Source organism: Hevea brasiliensis, chromosome 15, assembly GCF_030052815.1.
Source record: "Hevea brasiliensis isolate MT/VB/25A 57/8 chromosome 15, ASM3005281v1, whole genome shotgun sequence".
NCBI lineage: Eukaryota > Viridiplantae > Streptophyta > Magnoliopsida > Malpighiales > Euphorbiaceae > Hevea > Hevea brasiliensis.
In genome coordinates this window covers 35,896,552-35,917,782 of record NC_079507.1, presented here as the reverse complement: position 1 = coordinate 35,917,782, position 21,231 = coordinate 35,896,552, and the positions used below count along the sequence as shown (strand labels likewise).

Here is a 21,231-nt window from a genome sequence, read left to right as displayed (position 1 = left end):
TAAAAACACATGTATTAAACTCAAAATTCCAAAGTAAATAGCTTACCTCAACTTTGAAGTTCAATAACCCAATTTCTTCTTTCTTTTCTTCTTTCTTTCTTGCTCAATCTCCTCTTCTAATTACCAAAACAAGTTTTAACTATCGTGAGTAATTTTTCTATGGTGAGGTTTTTAGTTTCTCAAGCTCAAAGATGAGCTTAACATTGATTTGGTGAGGGAGAGTTGAGAAAGAAGTGGGGCGGCACCTTGATGAAGAAGATGACTTTTTAATTTTTTTATTTTTCTTTTCTTTTATGAATTTTTATCCTCTTAGAAGACCAAAATTATCCAAATTTTATTTCTTTTTAATTAGTGTTTATTACATCATGCATGATGTCACCATTTTCCACTTTTCCTTTTTCTTTTTTTTTTTCTATTTATTTTTCCATTAGTTCTTTAATTTAATTCTCGATTCTGGATTTTTCTTTTCTCTGATTTTATTTGACAGTCAGGTCAAGAGTCAGCTCTTGGGATCAATTAACCAAATTGCCCCTCGCCGGTTAGATCCGGTTTACAAATAATTCAATATTTCTTCCGACTCTCTGACCTAATTATTTGACTGGCTTAACAATTCTTTTTTGTGATTTTCTCTTTTCCACTGTGTTCGCAATAGTCCTAAGGACCGCAGCGTCACATTTTATGGTTCGAAATTTGAGTTTAAATCGACTTTGCAGTCCTTCCCAAAAAGGTCACCCATCGCTGTAACTCTCGGCTCATTTAACTTCTTATGTTCTGTTTTTCTTATCTATACTTAACTAATTGACAATTACTAATTATTTGTGTTTATGGCTTATCTAGTTGTCTTAAGTGTGGTTTTAATCCCCTTAATTATCCGGACCGACACCGGTCACTGGAATAGTGAAATATACCAGGCTATGCAAATAGGGGTGTTACAATTCTCCCCCCCTTAAAATAAAATTCGTCTCAAAATTTTACCTGGTATCAATCTCTGAACAGCTGTGGGTGCTCTCTCCTCATGTCCTCCTTGTTAGTAGTATGCCCTAGAGCATATCATTTAGTATGTATCTTGTACATATTTTAATAATAAAAGGCATTTCCACTTTTCCGTTTACATAATATATTTGTGTGTAATAGAAAAGGTCCATTGATATTTTGTTAGAAATATTATTCTTAAGTTGTTAAGAATATGAGTGACAATATTTCTAGCACAAAGTATCATAAATAGGTTCACAATCGAGGATACTTCATAATAAGGACATGACTTATCCAGAAAGATTGTATTCATGTTTGTTCCCAAGTTATTTATATGAGATATAAATAAGATGGAATGGTGAGTCTCATGCCATATAACAAACATGATAGGCACTTATAAATGATAAGTAGGTCAACCGGTGACACTTATGACAAGCACATGGAGTTTACTCTTGTCAATGTTTTGTCATAAATCATATCAAGATGCATATAATCTTTAGACTGAGATAGCAGCTTATCTTGTATATAGGTAGTTTGAGTTTGATATCGCTTTCATACTTGTACTATGTATGGGTATATGGGCATGTGTTGGCTCTGCTAGTTATATATGGAGGTAGGTGTTGATCAAGAAGGAATCTGCCTCTAAGTAAATAGAGTTAAAATCCTATGTTCATTTAATTGTTCTTGATGTTTCAAGTTCTGCCAGACAGATAGATTTATTCGTAAAAGAGTTTCGATGAGAAAAATCTTTTAATCAAGAACTGGAATTAAAAGAGAACATAATATTCATAGCAAATGGAGTTTGACATAAACCATGACTCAAATTGAGTTGGGATTTTGTAATGTAGAGATTCTAGTGCATGGTAACATATGATTATAGGTTCATTTAAGGTAAATCTTATTACTAATTGGGTGGCCATGGCATGCTATGCTAGGTGTTAACCATGGTCTATGAGGTTCATAAAATGATTTAGAGAAATCATTTATGGTAAGAAAGAGTTCGATGATATTAAGAGTTGATATCATGTCTCATTGCCAATTAGTGATGAGCCTAGTAAGTCACACACATACACAAGTTATCACCTATTTAAATATGATTTAATTAATTAATTAAAGAGTTTAATTGATTAATTAAATAGATTTGGTTTGCAATTAAATTGCAAAGTCCCTAGCATGACTTGAAACCAAATCTAGATTATTGGATGTGTAGTATAAATTAAATTTATATTTAAAGTGTTTAAATATGAATTTAATTGATGAGAAATTAATTAATAGAGATTAATTAATTAATTTATATTTGATATAAATTAATTAGAAGAAGAAAATAATTATTTTGGGTTAAGAACTCAAAATTAAGACACAGGGCATTTTGGTCATTTCACGATTGTGACACGTGGCACCATGAGATGGTGACACATGGCATAACACATAAGCTTGCCAAATGTTTTTAATCATGTAAGATGATTAAAATCAAGATTAAATATAGGTTTGACACTTGGCACAATGTGATTGGGTCACTTAAACCTAGAGCTAATCAAAAGGTGACATGTGGCTAGGGTTTAATGTGTTAACCTAGCTATTTAAGTGTGGTTATGAAAAGAAAACATAACCAGCAGCCTCTCCTCTCATATGTCACGCCACTTTGAGCCTCTCCAGCTATTTCTCTTCATCTCTCATCAATTCAAAGAGATTAGCCATCAATCTCTTGAATTAAGAACACTAGAAATTGTTTCTAGTGTCCTGTTTACATCTCTAATCTCTTAAAAGGCAGAACTTGAATTTCTAATTAATAGAAAAGGCTTTAGAAGCTGTTCAAGGGCTGCCATAGGTGTTCTTGGTGTGGACAAGCTAGAGGGACAACATCTGGTGTCCTGAAGACGAATCTCAAAGGCGCAGACACGCTGCAACACATCAAGAGGTTAGTGTAATCGTTCTTGATTTAATCTAGGGTTCTAAAATTAATCTGATTAATTTTAAAATCTTAAATGGCAAATACAGATCCAAAAACATATTAAAAGAGTTTTAATATGTTGTTTATCATTGAAATCAAATAGATAAAAATAAATCTTGCATGGTGCATGTGACCCTAGGTGAAAATTTTTGAATTCAATGGTATAATCTTGTGTTTTTCACGCTTCCGTTCCTTCACTCCTCTCGTTCTCAAGTAGCCTCCTGGCCCGAATGATGGTTCCACAGCACTTTTACTAACGGGATCTGCTTGTTCCGTGGTTGCTTCACCTCATAAGCCAGAATTTCTATGGGTTCTTCTTCATATGTGAGGTCTGGATTCACTTCAATTTTCTCTACTGGTAGTATATGAGATAGGTCTGATCGATACCTCCTTAACATAGACACATGAAAGGCATTATGTATCTTCTCTAACTCTGGAGGTAGTGCCAATCGATATGCCAAAGGACCCACTCTTTCCAGAACCTCATATGGCCCGATAAAATGAGGACTCAGTTTCCCCTTTCTGCCGAATCTCATGATTTTCTTCCAAGGAGAAACCTTGAGGAATACTTTCTCTCCCACTGCATACTCAATATCCCTTCTCTTTAAATTAATATAGGACTTCTGACGGTCTGATGCAGTCTTAAGTCGATCTGTGATCACCCTGATCTTCTCCTCTGTCTGCTAAATAATTTTGGGCCCAATCATCTTCCTTTCACCTACTTCATCCCAACACAACGGGGTTCTACATTTTCTGCCATACAAAGCTTCATATGGAGGCATCCCAATGCTTGATTGGTAGCTATTGTTGTAAGCAAACTTAATCAAAGGCAAGTGTGTGTCCCAACTGCCCTCAAATTCAATCACACAAGCCCGTAGCATGTCCTCCAAGATCTGAATTACCCTCTCAGACTAGCCATCTGCCTATGGGTGGAATGCCGTACTAAAGTTCAATCTAGTTCCTAGGGTTCTCTGAAGACTACCCCAGATTCTAGAAGTGAACCTAGGATCTCTGTCTGATACGATGGACACTAGCACTCCATGTAGTCTCCCAATTTCATCAATGTACAACCTGGCCAATCTTTCTAAATTGTAGTCCATCCGAACTGGCAGAAAATGAGCATACTTGGTCAGTTTGTCAACAATGACCCATACTGCATCATGACTCTTCTGTGTCCTCGGAAGTCCCATCACAAAATCCATGGTTATTCTCTCCCATTCCCATTCTGGTACTGCTAGTGGATGTAACAACCCAGCGGGTACTTGATGCTCTACCTTCACTTGTTGACAAGTTAGGCATTTAGAAACAAACTCTACCACATCTCTTTTCATACCCATCCACCAGTAATGCTCCTTTAGCCCTCTATACATTTTTGTGTCACTAGGGTGCATGGCAAAAGGAGACTCATGTGCTTCCTTTAAAATGATCTTCCTCAAATCAACATCATTAGGAACACACATTCTGCCCTGGTGTAACAGTAGACCATCATCTCTTATCGAGAATTATGGTTTCTTGCCCTGTCTGACTTCTTCCAACAGCTTCTGATACCTTTCATTATTCTGAGCAGCCATTCTGATCTGATCAATCAACACTGGCTGTACATGCCATGCAACTGCTGTCTGCCCCTCATCATTAATCTCTAAGTTGGCATGTAATGATCTCAACTCATGTACCATAGACAAAGGAGTAATCCGTAGACTTACCATAGTCTTGCGACTTAAGGCGTCAGCCACAACATTAGCTTTCCTTGGCTGATAGTCTATCAGACAATCATAGTCTTTTATCAACTCTAACCATCTCCTCTGTTTCAAATTCAGCTCTTTCTGAGTGCCCAAATACTTCAAACTCTTATGATCTATGTAGATGTAGCATTTCTCCCCATACAAATAGTGCCTTCAGATCTTAAGAGCAAACACAATAGCTGCAAGCTCCAAATCATAGGTCGGATAGTTCCTTTCATGGAGTTTCAGCTGACATGATGCATAGACAATGACATTTCGATCTTGCATCAACACACAGCCTAACCCATTATGAGAAGTATCACTATAAACTGTGTATTCTTTACCCAAAGTAGGTAAAGTCAGGACTGGAGCCTCAGTCAAACACCTCTTCAATTCATCAAAACTCTATTGGCATTTGTCCGTCCACTGAAATTTCACATCTTTCCTAAGCAGCTTGGTCAATGGAGATGCCAACATGGAAAATCCCTTTACAAAGCGACGATAGTATCCAGCTAAACCCAAAAAACTGCGAATCTCCGTGATATTTCTGGGTGGCCTCCAATTAAGGACAGCTTCAATCTTACTTGGATCTACTTTGATGCCCTCTACTGATACTACATGGCCCAAGAAAGATATTTCTTTCAGCCAAAATTCACATTTCGACAATTTGGCATATAGTTATTTCTCCCTCAAAGGCTGTAGTACAATTTGCAGATGTCTATTATGCTCTTCTGCACTCCTCGAATAGACCAATATATCATCTATGAATACCACAACAAACTGGTCAAGGTATAGTATGAAGATAGTGTTCATCAGATCCATAAAAGCAGCCGGAGCATTAGTCAACCCGAATGGCATGACCAAGAACTCATAATGCGCATAGCAGGTTCTGAAGGCAGTTTTAGGAATACTCTGCTCTTGTACTTTCAGCTAATAATAACCTGATCTCAGGTCAATTTTGGAGAACACAGCTGCACCCCTCAACTGATCAAACAAATCATCAATGCAGGGCAATGGATATTTATTCTTTATTGTCACCTTATTTAACTGGCGATAGTCAATACATAAGCGGAGAGTGCCATCCTTCTTCTTAACAAACAACATTGGCGCTCCCCAAGGTGACACACTGGGGCTGATAAAGCCCTTGTCAAGTATTTCTTGTAACTGCACTTTCAACTCTTTCAATTCTGCAGGTGCCATTCTATATGGCGTTATGGAGAATGGGTCCACACCAAGCATAACATCAGTCTCAAACTGCACCTTTCTTTCTGGAGGTAATCCTGGTAGTTCATTAGGAAACACATCTGGAAAGTCACATACCGTAGGGATGTCCCTCAGTACTGGACTCCCCACTTGGGTGTCTATCACATGTGCCAAGTATACTTTACACCCCTTTCTGATCATTCTTCTGGTAAGTGCAGCCAAAATGATGTTTGATGGCAGTAAATGCCTCTCCCCATGTATTACTGCATCACTGTACAGAGGGAGACCAAAAGTGACTGCCTTCAGTTTACAGTCAATCATGGCGTGAGGTCTGGCTAAACAATCCATGCCCAAGATGATATCATAATCTCTGAAGGGCATTTCAATCAAATCTGACAAAAAAACATGTCCTTGGATCACCAAAGGACAGTCTCTATAAATTCTGTTGACTTGAACCTCTTATCCTAATGGACTAGTTACTAGCACTTCAAAACCCATTTGGACACACGGAACAGAAAGTGAACTGACTATGCTAGCACTAACATATGAGTGGGTTAAATCCGGATCAAACAACACAAATACTTCTTGATCAGAGATAAAAAATGTACTGGCTACCACATCAGAAGTCTCAGCCTCTTCTCACTGTCTCATCGTGTAAACTCTGGCTAAAGCACTTTCTTGTGCTAACTAACCAACAGTACCCTGACTGCCAGAAGCAGTGCCTCTACCTCTGGCTCTTCTTTTGCCAACTGATTGTGAACCTTTGGGAGCAGGACTTTGAATAGATACTTCTGCAGTCATAGGAGCTGGACCATATTTAGGAGCACTAGTGCAATCTTTAGCTAAATGGCCCTTGCCTCCACAGTTAAAATAGGCTCTTGTAGCCCAATAGCATTCTCCCCCATGAATCTTGCCATAGGTCTCACAAGGGCGGGCAGGATATGAACCCTGTTCGACTGCTGATCAGACTTAGGGGGTCTCTGTCTAGAGAATCGGCCCCTTCCAAATCTTCCACCTCGACCTCTGCTAGGTCCACCAAATTTCTTCCTCTTCCTAGAAGTACTACTAGAACTTGGCTCTACTGACTTTTCCCCCTTATCTTTCTCTGTTTTCTCAGTCTTCTCTGATTTTTCTTTTACAGGTGTCGCTTCTGATTCAATCCTTTCTAGCTCAAGTGCTTGAGAGATGAGCTCAGAGAAGTTGTTGTGTCTGAATCCCACTACTTGTATCCTCAAACTGGGCTTCAAACCAGTCTCAAATCTCTTGCACCTTTCCTTGCTGGTAGAAAGGAGACTCCCAGCATAATGTCTTAAGCGGGAGAACTCCCTCTCATATTCTGCCACTGATTTACGCCCTTGCTTCAGACTCAGAAATTCTTGTAGTTTCTGATCTACATATGCATCTAGGACATATTTTTGTCTGAATTCTCTAATGAAGTCATCCCAGGTCAGTACTGGTGGTTCAGCTAAGCTGTGGGGGATGGTCTTCCACCAATCATATGCTTCCCCTTGCAGTAATGACACAGAGTATTCAAACTTCAATTCATCTTAACAGTGCAGCTTCTTGAACACTCTGTCCATTCTTTCTAGCCATTGCTCTGCCTTAAGCGGGTCTACTGTACCCTTAAATTCTGTAGCCCTATACTTCAACAGTTTGTCATACTGTCTGACTGGAGGTTGTGGTTGTACCACAGGTGTCTGGGGTGGAGCTTGAGCAGGCATACCCCCAACCATTTGTTGAAACATCATAGCCATCTGCTGTGCGAACTATGCAGGAAACTGTGGTATTTGTGGGGCTGGTGCTACTGATCCACTGACATTTTGTAGAGCTAGGGCTTCCCCTTGTGCCTCAGCTTCAACAGATTGCTCGACTGAGCGATCTCCTTCTTCCATTTCAATCTAAAGTTAGGGTATCTCCTGAACAAATAACACAAGGAGATTTCCCTCCGTTAGTTCATATTTATAATGTAATGCACTGTATGTAACAAATAAGGACATTGAGCACTTGTACTTAACAAAGAAAATACACAAATTCATTAGTTAAAACATACTTCAAAAATTTGCTCTGATACCACTAAAACATGTCACACCTTACCCTTCTGCAAGGCATAACATGATCCCGTAGAATACCTAATGAACTATCGAACTTCACCTACCGATAACTCATTAAGTACCCTACAAGGGATTTTAAAACAATTTTCTTACTTTTATAAGTGGTGATCATTTTCTAATAGGTATTAAAATCATTTATTTAAAGTTGAAAACTAGTTAAAATTTTTGGCCCATTTTATTTTTTTGCAAATTTTATAGAAATTTCAGCAGAGTGTCGTCTGTATTTTGAGAAAACAGTTCTTCAAATTCCTGTAAAAAGCACTTCCAATAATTTGTCTCAACAACTTCTTCAAATTCACAATCATCCCAATCAATTTCAACATCATTATCAATCTCCAAAAATTCAAATCCACAATTTCCAATTCAAATACCATCCAAATATTCAACAATCATCAAAATACCATTAATCAATTTCATTCAATTTAAAGCAAAATACTTCCATTCATATTTCATTAAAGATAAAATAATTTATATACACCATTACAAAAATTTACATTAAGAGAAATTCAAACTAAAATTTATTACAACTTTATACAAGCTGCTCAAGACCAATTTTACATGTCCATACCTTTTACATCAAAATAAATTTTTACAGTCAGGGTATAAAATATACCCGATAACTTCAAGCAGTTAGGTCCTCAATCCTCAACAGCTCAGTCTGCTGCTCCTCTAGTCTCTAAATCTGCGACAGCAATAACAGCCATCGCTGAGTACTAGGACTCAGTGGTACACAACATACTAAAATAATCTTTATGCAGAATTTAAATAATATTTATTCAAAAATTAGACTAAACATGAGAATTAAATACAAAATATGAATTATGAGATTTTAATCCAAATAATTTCATTTCGAAGTATCAAAACACATTTCATAAAACCCACAGTTATATCATGCCTTTCGAAACAAATATAATTTCAATAGCCAGAGGCTAAGAAGAAGTCACATCACAAGGCTGGCTAGCTCAAATATATGGATATTCATTCAATTTCTTCTTCTACTGGTATACACCTTCAGCCAGAGAAGGAATCAAAATTCGAAACTGATTACCCCCGCTAGTCATGCTGGTGAGGTGTTCAAAGATATGGTCATGATACTATGGTTTCAAAACTTATCTTAACAATTTACTAAACATTTATGCCATCTCAAATATACATAAATAACTTTCAACAATTTAAATCAAAATCATAATAAACATTTAATCACAATGATGTCACAATTCAATATTTCAAATTATTCAAAATAATATGCAGAAGAAAATTTACAGAAATTCTACGTTGTGCATAAACCTTAAGCGAGTCGCCTCTTGGCCTTGACTCGATTCCTCGGGTTGTTTCCCGGTGTTTTTTTCAACTAAAACACACAGTTTTACAGTGTTTCAGTATCATAACTTATCAAAAATCCAAAATAAATTCAAATTCACTTATACCTAGCTTTAATATGCTAAACTTGATGTTCTTTAAAATTTGTGTTTCGGGTTACTATTCACGACACTATTCAAGTCAATTTATTGACTTTCTAAGGCTTAATAGGTATAGGAATTCCAACTTCACCCATATACCACATTTTGGTTACTAAATTTGTTAGTTTTGGCTGTTTACTCAAAATCTAAGTCTTTTAGGCAAATTTGCAAATTTTCAGTTTTGGTGTCTTAAGTTGTATTGTTCCATTGATCATTTTTCTATTAGAATTTGGCAAAATTTTCTTCATAGAAAATGTTTCCTATTGTCTTAAATTTATTCTCCTTTTTGAATCACTCCATTTGGAGTTTTGTAGCTCAAGTTATAGCCATTTGAATCATGGCTGCCGGATTGGACTTAGCCCAAATTTCTGGGTACCAAACTGATTCTGGCAGTTTTAGGTCACCAAATTTGGGTGGCCAAATGACTTGATTAAGGGCATAATTTAGATTTGAGTTCTTCATGAAAGTTTTAGGTCTATATCTCAGCTGTCTACTGGTAAAATTTCAGGTTATTTAGACCTGCCTAGCCCAAGTTATGGCCAAATGAACAAATACTGTTCATTTGGTCATTTTTGTACAGGTCAGATTGCATAAGTTTGGATTTGGTCAATTTGTTCACTAGGTTTTGGTCACTTTTTAGGCATGATTCCTAAATGAAAAATGTTCCATTTTGTGTCTATTTTCATTCTCAATTGACCTCACACCAATTGGACTTGTAAATTTTGCAGTTTTGATCCCTGAAAGAGACCTTGGTCCTGCTGCCTATAGCATGACCCTAGGCAATCCGAATTTGCATTTAGTTCCAAGACTTCTAACATACTCCAATTGGTCACAAGTGACCATTTCTTACCTCAAACCAAGTCCAACACACCATTTAACACATTCTCACATTTTTTTCTTTCAAACCCTAGGTGCCAAACCCTAATTCACCTATTTGTTGCATTTAACTAGTTAAACACATATACACATGCTTCCTTAACTCATTCAAACTTACCTACACTATTTATTCAATCAAATTCATATATAAACCCATCAAACACTAGCTGGCAAAAATTCACATATGGTCCCTCAACAAAAATTTTCTTTTCATTTAAAGTTTATTCAATTAAAAACACATGTATTAAACTCAAAATTTCAAAGTAAATAGCTTACCTCAACTTTAAAGTTCAATAACCCAATTTCTTCCTTCTTTTCTTCTTTCTTTCTTGCTCAATCTCCTCTTCTAATTGCCAAAACAAGTTTTAACTATGGTGAGTAATTTTTCTATGGTGAGGTTTTTAGTTTCTCAAGCTCAAAGATGAGCTTAATGGTGATTTGGTGAGGGAGAGTTGAGAGAGAAGTGGGGCGGCACCATGATGAAGAAGATGACTTTTTGTTTTTTTTTTTTCTTTTCTTTTATGAATTTTTATCCTCTTGGAAGACCAAAATTATCCAAATTTTATTTCTTTTTAATTAGTGTTTATTACATCATGCATGATGTCACCATTTTCCACTTTTCCTTTTTCTTTTTTTTTTCTAATTATTTTTCCATTAGTTCTTTAATTTAATTCTCAATTCCAAATTTTTCTTTTCTCCTATTTTATTTGACAGTTAGGTCAGGAGTCAGCTCTTGGAGTCAATTGACCAAATTGCCCCTCGCCAGTTCTATCCGGTTTGCAAATAATTCAATATTTCTTTCGACTTCATGACCTAATTATTTGACTGGCTTAACAATTCTTTTTTGTGATTTTCTCTTTTCCACTGTGTTCACAATAGTCCTAAGGACCACAGCGTCACATTTTACGGTTCGAAATTTGAGTTTAAATTAACTTCGCAGTCCTTCCCGAAAAGGTCACCCATCGCTGTGACTCTCGGCTCATTTAACTTCTTATGTTCTGTTTTTTTTATTTATACTTAACTAATTGACAATTACTAATTATTTGTGTTTATGGCTTATCTAGTTGTCTTAAGTGTGGTTTTAATTCCCTTAATTATCCAGACCGACACCGGTCACCGGAATAGTAAAATATACCAGGCTATGCAAATAGGGGTGTTGCACATTAGGTATACGATTGGATCATGCCATGCCTTACAGAGGGGTAGGGTGTGACATTGACCATCAATGACATTTGTGTTACGGCTACTTTCCACATCTTTTGGGTCCACCAAGACTCTTATTTGCTGTCCACAACATTTACTATCAAAATTATATATTTATGTGATTGAAATATATATATATATATATATATATATTATTTTTATAAAATACTAATTATTTAATATGATCAAACTAAATTACAATTTAGGTTATGTGCTTGCCTTTAATGTGAAATCTTTCTCTATCTCTCTATATATAATATTTTATAAAATACTAATTATTTGATATGATTAAACTTAATAACAATTCAGTTGATGTGCTTGCCTTTGATGTAAAATCTCTCTCTCTTTCTCTCTTTTTCTCTCTCTCTCTCTCTCTCTCTCTCTCTCTCTCTCTCTCTCTCTCTCTCTATATATATATATATATATATATATATATATATATATATATTAACTATTTAATATGATTAAACTAATTTAAAATTTGGGCCTTGTGCTTGCCTTTGATGTAAAATTTATCCTTTAATATCATTAAACGTTTATTATGTGATAATAACTTTAAATATGTAATTCTTTACTAAAAATATTCCTAACCTGAGATTTTATTGACCTAAATTATCTTTAAATACTTTTCATTATTCAAATTAAATATAATTATAAAATGAATTAACATAAATAAATTGAATGGTTAATTAATAATAATAAATAGTATATGTATATTTGAATTATTTAACTTTTTTTTTTTAGTATGAGATAGGGAAACTCTTTATTTTATCCCATTCATCTATTTTTTTATTCAAATTGTTTAGTTCTCTATTATGTCATATTTTGAATACATTTCTTTTTATCTAATTCTTTAAGAATAATATATTAATAATTTAATTTATAGATAGTTAGGGAACATGGGGAAGAAAATTATGTAGAAGATAACATAGATGATGCAAGTGATGACATGTCAATAGCCAATACAAATGATGGTTTAGATTTTGAAAATATGTGGACACATGTTATGGACACTTGGCAATGATAACAAGTGGAGGCTATAGCTCAACTATTATGTTACCTTGCGAATCTCTTATAGTTATTGGACATCCAAGCAATGGTTATTGCCAAATCCTTAAGTAGTATAAATGTAGAAAGAGATGCATTACGGCATAAGCTCATGAGTGAGCTCACTGCAAATGAAGTCATTTGTCATGATATTGTACGCGTGGGTCCCGTTACGTTTGCTGAATTTTATGGAAAGCTCGGAGCTACAGGTTTATTCAAGGACTTTAGTTGTGCTACAATAGAAGAGTAAGTAGCTAAGTTCTTGCATATTTTAGGCCAGAACTTTAGAAATTGAGCATTGGGTTTTTTTTTCCATCGCTTCAGTGAGATAATAAGCCGCCATTTTCATAATGTCTTATAAGCAGTAGTGGCATTTGAAGCTGAGTTCCTTAACCAACCAACTAGAGCTACTGTTCCCCCACAAATTTTGAATAATAATAGATTCTATTTGTACTTCAAGGTAAGCAAAATTGAGGTTAAATGAATATATATTATGTATTTTATTTAGTTAATGTAACTTCTAAAAAGATGTAGGTGCGTGTACTTGTCTATACAGGATTGTATTGGTGCATTAGATGGAACACATATTCGAGTTAAAGTGCTAAGAGAACTTCCCCCTAGATTTTGAGGGAAAAAAGAATGGCCTGCACAAAAATGTGTTAGCAACATGTTCTTTTGATATGAAATTCACTTATGTGTTGCATGGTTAGGAAGGAACCGCCTCTGACTTGAGAATCCTAAAAAATGCATTAAATAGAAAGGATAAACTTTTAATTTCTCAAGGTAGGTGTAATTAAATATGGAAAGCTTTTGCATTTAATATCTTATTGGTAAAAAATTCATTAATTTCCCCCCCTGGTAGGAAAATTTTATCTCGTGGATGTTGGATTACGATTGAGGAGTGGATTAATTGCACTGTATAGAGGTGTTCATTATCATTTGAATGAATACTTCAGACGAGGACCTCAAAATGCTAAAGAATTATTTAACCATCCTCATGCATCACTCTGTAATGTCATTGAGAGAGCTTTTGGTTTTTTAAGAAAAGGTTTCCAATTATAGCTAGTGGCACTAAACCCCATTACTCATTTGAAACAATGACTAAAATTGACCATGTCAGGAAGAAACCATGTAGTTTGGACAAATGAAATGGACAATGTGTTGATAAATGCTATGTTGGAAGAAGATTATAAAGGGAATCGACCTAAAGGAACATGGAATACTAGAGCTTTTGACAATATGTTATAAGTGTTAAGGGCAGCATTTGGTCCTCTTATTCATAAATCAAACATTAAGAGTTGAATAAAGACCTTGAAGCGAACATTTGCTAAATGTAAGGATTTATTTTATGGTCTTAGTGGCTTTGCTTGGAACCCTGTAACAAAATTGTTTGAAGCTACTTTTGATGTTTGGGACCAATTAATTCAGGTAAAGCTTATAATATTTATAAGAACGTATTGGCTTAAAGTTTAGTAGTGTAATTTATATGCTTTTGTATTACTTTAGATTGTTTAAGTAATTGTGTACTGAATAAAATGACATTTTTTTTTTAATTTAAGAAAAACCGAAAGCATGCAAGTGGATACATACACTAATCAATAATTATGATAAGCTATATGAGCTTTATGGTGACCAAAGAGCTACTGTTGAATATTTAGAAAGTGTAAGAGAAAAGGTTAGATGCTGGCAATGGGAGGGAAGTTCATCTCAAATTGATTTGAATGACAAATATGTCATAATGCCTGATAGTGAGTTCAATTGGGCTAATGAGGTAACTGATAACAATATGAATAGTCCTGAACCTTCACTTCATTCTTAGGGCACTTCTTCTAGAGGTTGTAAATGCAAAGCTTCAATGATGGAGATGCTTGAAAGGCAATATGAAAGGTTAAATAGTGGAATTGAAAGGGTGTCAGAAGCCTTGGAAAGAGGACATGCCATTGCAGAAAAATCTCTTGCAATTCTTAAAAGTGGTCGACCCCATTATTATAAAGAGGAATAGTTATTTACAGAGTTGGAATTAATAGGGGTACATCCAGATTTCGTGATGACAGCATATTGTTACCTTTCAAAAATCCATCAGCAACAAGGTCATTTTTTGGTGTTCTACGTGCAAGGCGTTTGGAATGCTTGATGAGGATTATGAATAACAAGTGATCTAAAGATGAAGGCTAATTGATTGCATTGACTAATGATATATTGTCATTATTTAAGTAGTTTGATTCTATTATTATTTATAAATTTATTGGCCTATAGTAAAAATATAATTTATAAAAATAAGGTAAAATGGTCATTTAAATTATTTTCTTTCCATTCATTCTCTTCTCAAACAAGGGAAAATAAGTTTATTTTCCTTTCATTCCTATTTTATTTTCCACTTATCCAAAAATAAGGAAGGAAAATAAGAGAGGAAAAATAAATTCCTTCCTCTCATTCAAGATATCCAAACATAGTGTTAGTATTTTTCATATGTCGTTTTTCTTTATTTTTATTTAGTGAAAAACACTAAATAATTTATAGTTAAAAATAATATTTTATTATTAAAAAATATTTTATCAAGCGATGATTAATTTGAACTTAAATAAAAATTTTCTGTTTATTTAGTCCAAAAATTAAAAATGGGCTTATATGAACTCTTGAAAATGTACAGGGTTAAATTGGAATTTAAGAAAAAATTACTGGTAAAATTTACCTCGAACCGTCACAGCCGGGCCAGCAGTGGGAGAATTTTTAACGTAGAGCGCAGGTCCACCATGAAGCCCACATAGGACAACTTCACTTTTGTCGCTTATGGTTGACCAACCTGATTCTCACTCGCGTCGTAGGCACGTGGGACCACTTCGAGTTCCTCTTTTTGGCATTCTTTACCGCTCACTTGGAAACTACAGCTACTGCCACCGCTCTCTGTTCTGTTTCGCTTCCACCAGAAACTACAGGGAGAGAAAGAGTGGCTTTTTAGAGAGAGAAAGAGGTAATACCCATTTGGCATTTCCATATTTCACTTTCCTCTTCTTTTGCTGCTATTTATGTGACTCAACTCTCGTGGGTTGATTTATCTGATGCAAGAGTATCATCCATTTTGAAGTGTTTGCTTAAAATTTTCATATGTGGTGGAGTCCCTCTCTCTCTCTCTCTCAAGAATCAGGTTAGGTAAGTATTCAACTTCTGTTGTTAGCGTATGGCAGCTTCTCTTGTGCTATATTATTGCTTAATCAATGACTTGGCTTGGGTTTCATTTGATGCATATTATACAAGGAATTAAAATTTTAAAAATTTAATAGAGATGAATGGAATCTGTAGAACCAAACAAGTGCTTGCTACAACTATCTCATAGAAAAACCGTTAGCATTCAAAATTTGAGTGAAGGAAAGGAGAAAGGAAATCTGGGTTTTGTTGGGTTTTTACATCTGTGGAAGGAACGTTGCTTGTTTTCTGCATTGTTGATCTGAGAATGAGTTGGATTTGTGCCTGATTTTTGAGCTAAAAGAGAATATACGGTTTCTGGGTGTTTCCATATTATATGTGGGATGTCAGAGAGCAGAGAGAATAGATGGTTGATGGAGCATACCCATTTGAAGATGTCATGGATTCAGTATCAAATCAAGCAAAAAGATGGTTATTTGACATATCCGCCTCCTCTTTCTCCTTCTTCAATGTCTCCATATACTACCGCTTTCCATAAAGAATCAACCCCTTCATCTTCATCCCCACCGTCTTCTGGTACAAGAATTAGCCCTGCAGTTCTCTTCATTATAGTGATTCTTGCAGTACTATTTTTCATCTCTGGTTTGTTGCACTTGCTTGTTAGATTCCTTATAAAACATCCATCTTCCTCGGCTTCCTCTCAATCTAATAGATACCCTGAAATCTCTGGCCCAGATGCTCTTCAAAGACAACTACAGCAGCTTTTCCATCTCCACGATTCTGGTCTGGATCAAGCTTTTATAGATGCTCTTCCTGTTTTTCAGTACCGAGAAATTGTCGGTCTAAAAGAGCCATTTGATTGTGCTGTTTGTCTATGCGAGTTCTCTGAGAAAGACAAGCTGAGATTGCTTCCTATGTGTAGCCATGCTTTCCATATCAATTGCATAGATACTTGGCTATTATCGAATTCTACATGCCCTCTTTGTAGAGGGACCCTTTTTACTCCTGGGTTTTCCATTGAAAACCCAATGTTTGATTTTGATGATCTAAGAGAAGATGATGGATGTCCTGGTAATGTAGAAAATGGGTTCTCTTCTAGTCAAAAAATTGTGGAAATTGAAGAACCTGTTGTTGAAAAGGGGATTTTACCAGTGAGACTTGGTAAATTCAGGAGGCTGAATGATGGAACAGGGGAGGAGGCAGGAGGAGAGACTAGCAGCAGTAATTTAGATGCAAGAAGATGTTTTTCAATGGGTTCGTACCAGTATGTGCTTGGTGAGTCGGACCTGAGGGTTCCCTTGTGCACTGACCGGCATGGATGCGAAGTTAAGCTTGAGAAAAGGGCTGACCAGAATGGAAGCCTTTCAGTTGATGGGGATTTGGAGGGAAAGAAGATTAGTAGTGTAACCAAACGCGAGAGCTTCTCTGTATCTAAGATTTGGCTTTGGTCTAAAAAGGGCAGGTTTTCGAGCTCCTCAGATGCTCAGATGGGTATGCCTTCTTCCCTTAACATGGATTTGTCATGGATGGGTAAAACACAAGAACATTAAAAGGTATTTTATTTTATGGTTCTTGTTGGTCTTTAATAATCCATTTGATTAAAGCTTGTTATGCTTTTCTTTTTGATAATTTTTTGGGATGCTAATTCAAATGTTGTGATGATTGGTTGTGGTATATTGTTGATGTACTGCTTGTATATTGAAATTTGATTGATTAAAAATCAAATTTCAAAGACATTTTCTTGTTATAAAGATTAACCAAATAGAGTAGCTGTAGTTGACCTCAATATTCTGGACATTTATCTTGTTGTTGGTCCTCTTATGGTTGGATGGATAATCATGATGTCCTATGTTCTGTAAAAGAACACTTGCGTTGATGATTTATTAACCTTTTGAGCAAACTTGATTATTTTGTGAGCACTCTGAGCATATAGCAATCAGTTGTTGGCTCTTTGTCTTGATGAGAGAAGGCTAGTCCATAGAACTGAATAATGTTTTATTTGAAATTTCCATCAATTAGACTGCAAGTTGGCAGCATGAATATTTTGAGATCTTGAATTCTGAATGTAAAGGTCTAATTTTCAATCTACAAATAGCTGTTGGAAAGTTAATTATGAAAATGTTAAAAAGACAATTACATCTTGACAATTGGTAAGTTAATTATGATAAAAAGACTCATCCTCGATGTGCTTCTTTTCATTAGTGTCACCTTTCGCATTGAATCATTTTGAATGTCAACCTTTGTTCATGTTAAACTATAGAAATATATGATGGGATATTCTCATTAGAAGCAAGGATTCTGTCTTGCTGGTTTTGGAAATTATAATCCTTAATCATCTCACAGTTAACCAAGTCCATTTCCATTTATTTGGTAGGACTTAGAAATCATTCTCTCTCTCTCTCAAATTCTCTCATACAAATGTTTAAACATGGACATGATCTAAGAGGAGATAAAATGCTCTTACTTTTATTGCCTTTTGAGTCATTGGGTGATGGGTATTTTCCTATTTTCTTTCATATTTTCTATCCTCTTTTATCCATGTTCTTTGATTTCTTCCCTGGATTGATGCATGGTCATTTTGGGATAATGTGCTCTTCAATCTTTTTGTGCTCACTGATGATGTGGGTTTGGGCAGTTTGGGCAGTAGTAATGATGGGGATCCATGAAAGCAACATCACAGAATTTTTCATTCCTGTGAATGAGACCTTTAATTCAAATCTTCGCTGTGGCAGCAAATTGTGTGGGGTCATGACTTTTTCTCTACCCATGTGTTCCTGTTGAAAACTAAACTCTCCCCTATAATTAATCTTCATTGTTCCTTTAAATTAAAGTTATTAAAACTTGTAATCTGTCAATGGCTGCAGAAAGTTTGAGAAGATGCGTCTACACTACCCTAATCAAATTGAAATAAAATAAAGTGATTCCTAAATGATAAAATTAATTAAAGGTAAACATGAAAAAAAAAGGTTATGATCATTATGCTTTGGTTTATCACTTTATTTTGCCAAATTCTTATCTTTTTAATCCATCTTTGCCAAATTAATCCACTTTTATAGTGGCTTTAATATGAAAAATTTGCACTTACATATTAAGCATGGATGATCTATATCTTTAATTAGAATACTATAAATTATAGAATTTTAGAAGAGAGTGAAATATAATTTAATAAAATGGATTTTTTTTTCCACCACTAAGTACGTCTTGATCATTTATGCAGATGTGATTAATCTACGCTCGGATCAAGGAGATATTCAACTAAAGCCCTTCTAACAGTGGTGAATATTCAAATTTCTGACTTTGATTGTAAAACTGGCTTGGGATATAATTTATTTTGTTGATACAACCATTTATGATAAAGTAAATTTTTTTTTTTATTGATTTCCAATGAGACTTGAATTTGAAATTTATAATTTTATTATGATATATTATTGAGTTAAAATTCATTATAATAAAGTCAGATCTTTATCATTAAATTGCTAATTAATGTGTGGAATGCGAAATGCAAAAAATGATAATCTATCATAATCAAGCAAATAAATGATGGGGGTGGCGTACGTATGGTATAGGATATGGAGGGAAGTATGCACATGCGGATACGGTGATGGTGGGTGACCTGTAGATTGCCGATGGAAAGATGCTGTGACAGTGACAAACCAATGAGAGATGATTAAAGTACTATTGCATCGGCAAGTGGTCTCCACATTTCGGCCGTTTCGAATGCTGTGAAATCATCTGTGAACCACTACCGTTTCTCTGACTCCGTCTGATCACTAATTGACGTACTTCTGTCTCTTTTTCTTTTTAATTTTCTGCGTAGAGTATGTGTCTACCGAGCCTTGCGCTAGTTGAGAGCGCGTTGACCTACTCTCTTTGCTAGAAATGCTAGGCCCAGCCCATTGCCACACTAGATTTCTCACCGGCGATGATAGGAGAGGAGCGTGCAGAATAGATTGCAGGCAAAAAATTATTTTAAATCCGTAGCCATTTAAATTCTGGTCATTTTTTTAGTCATTTAATAAAAGTATAAAAAAGTCAAAAATTCAGTGTCAAATTTTCGTTAACGTGTGCATTATTTCTTGTGTAAAAACAATTGCATCCCACTAATCCCTAATAAGAAACATGAAAAACGCATTTCCTTCCCATGCATGTTACGCTGGAGGCTGTTTATTGCGAATATCAACAAACAGCCTTGGTGTGGATGTTGAAAGTTTGGGAGAAGAAACACTTTGGTTCTGCTTCATGAGTTTAGAGATTGCTGAATAAGAATGTCTTCCCCCTTGCAGAAGGGCATGAGATATTCTCCCAACTTCATGCTCTAAAACTGCCACCTTAGACTTAACATGGATAAGCTATCCATTATGCTAGTTGAAAACGCTTGTAGCATTTCCATTAAGTTTGAATATTTGTTTTTCAATCTTCACAAGTTGTTTCTGAATAGGGCAAGGTGGCCATTGAAAAAAAAAATTTATTAAAGAGGGTGACTTTAAAATTATTTACCGAAAGACGGTGTTTTGACTGATGTGAAGGAGAAAGAAATAGTTGGTCACTAGTAGCGTTCAATAAATAAAAAATAAAAAAAAAATACAATTATTAAAAAGTAGTTGGACACTGTTTAGAGTTGTGTCTAGCTATTTGACGCTACTTTAAGAAGCGTCCAACTGCTTTTTTGATTCTTAAAAATATATATTAATTATTTTAAGGTCTTTAAAAATTTTTTTAATAATAAAATCGTCCATATATTTTATAAAATAACCATAAATATTATAACTATTTATAAATAAGCTTTTATATTTTTGTAATTAATAAAAATATAAGGATTAATTTGTTAAATTAAAAAATTAATATTTATTGTATATAAAAATTTGAAAATTGTACATAAAATACATAACTATATAATATAAAAAATTTAAAAATACAAATATTATTTATATGTAAAAGTGCATTAATATTTATTTAACAAATTAATAAAATTAGTATAGTGAATGAATTATATTAAATATTTATAAATATTTAAAATTGGTATTATTTAGTATTTATTAATTTAATAAAATATTAAATTATGATAAATATTATTAACATGAATTAATAGAAAAGATATGAATAAATAATTGTTGAAATAAATTAATTCAAAATAAATAAAATAATAAAAGTAATATATATATATTATTTCTTTAATTTATAATTTGTCAAGGTGAGTTTGAACTGTATAACAATCAGAATTTACATTGGGCAACTCAATGAAGTCTCACAATAACAAAAGATTGAATTATCTTATAAATTTTAATATATATAGATTTGATGCAATCTAATTTAAAGAAAAAAAAAAGGAAGATTCTTGATCGAATTTCAAGTGGGTTTTCATAAAATTTTAGGCTTTTATTCTAAAAATTGACAACTTAGGAAAAAAAATACAAGTAATATATAAATGTTTTAGTAAAAATCCATTTAATTAGAAGAATATAAAGGATTAAATAAGCAAAATAAATTAAAAATATAATCAAGTGCTATAACTAGATTGTCTTCTTCATGTTATAAGATGCAAA

The 21,231-nt window shown here is 34.4% G+C and overlaps 1 protein-coding gene across 1 annotated transcript; it reads left to right on the top strand.

The window, feature by feature from the left end:
• The first annotated feature begins 15,423 nt into the window (after nucleotides 1-15,423).
• Nucleotides 15,424-19,073, top strand: LOC110658022 (RING-H2 finger protein ATL46). Its single transcript, XM_021815471.2, has 2 exons — nucleotides 15,424-17,241; nucleotides 18,906-19,073. Exon 1 carries the CDS (start codon nucleotides 16,072-16,074, stop codon nucleotides 17,236-17,238), a length of 1,167 nt encoding a protein of 388 aa, XP_021671163.2. The 5' UTR covers nucleotides 15,424-16,071; the 3' UTR covers nucleotides 17,239-17,241; nucleotides 18,906-19,073.
• Nucleotides 19,074-21,231: the final 2,158 nt, after the last annotated feature.

Excerpts from the sequence above, each read along its gene's own strand:
- LOC110658022 (XM_021815471.2), top strand. The coding sequence starts at position 16,072 with ATGTCAGAGAGCAGAGAGAATAGATGGTTGATGGAGCATACCCATTTG.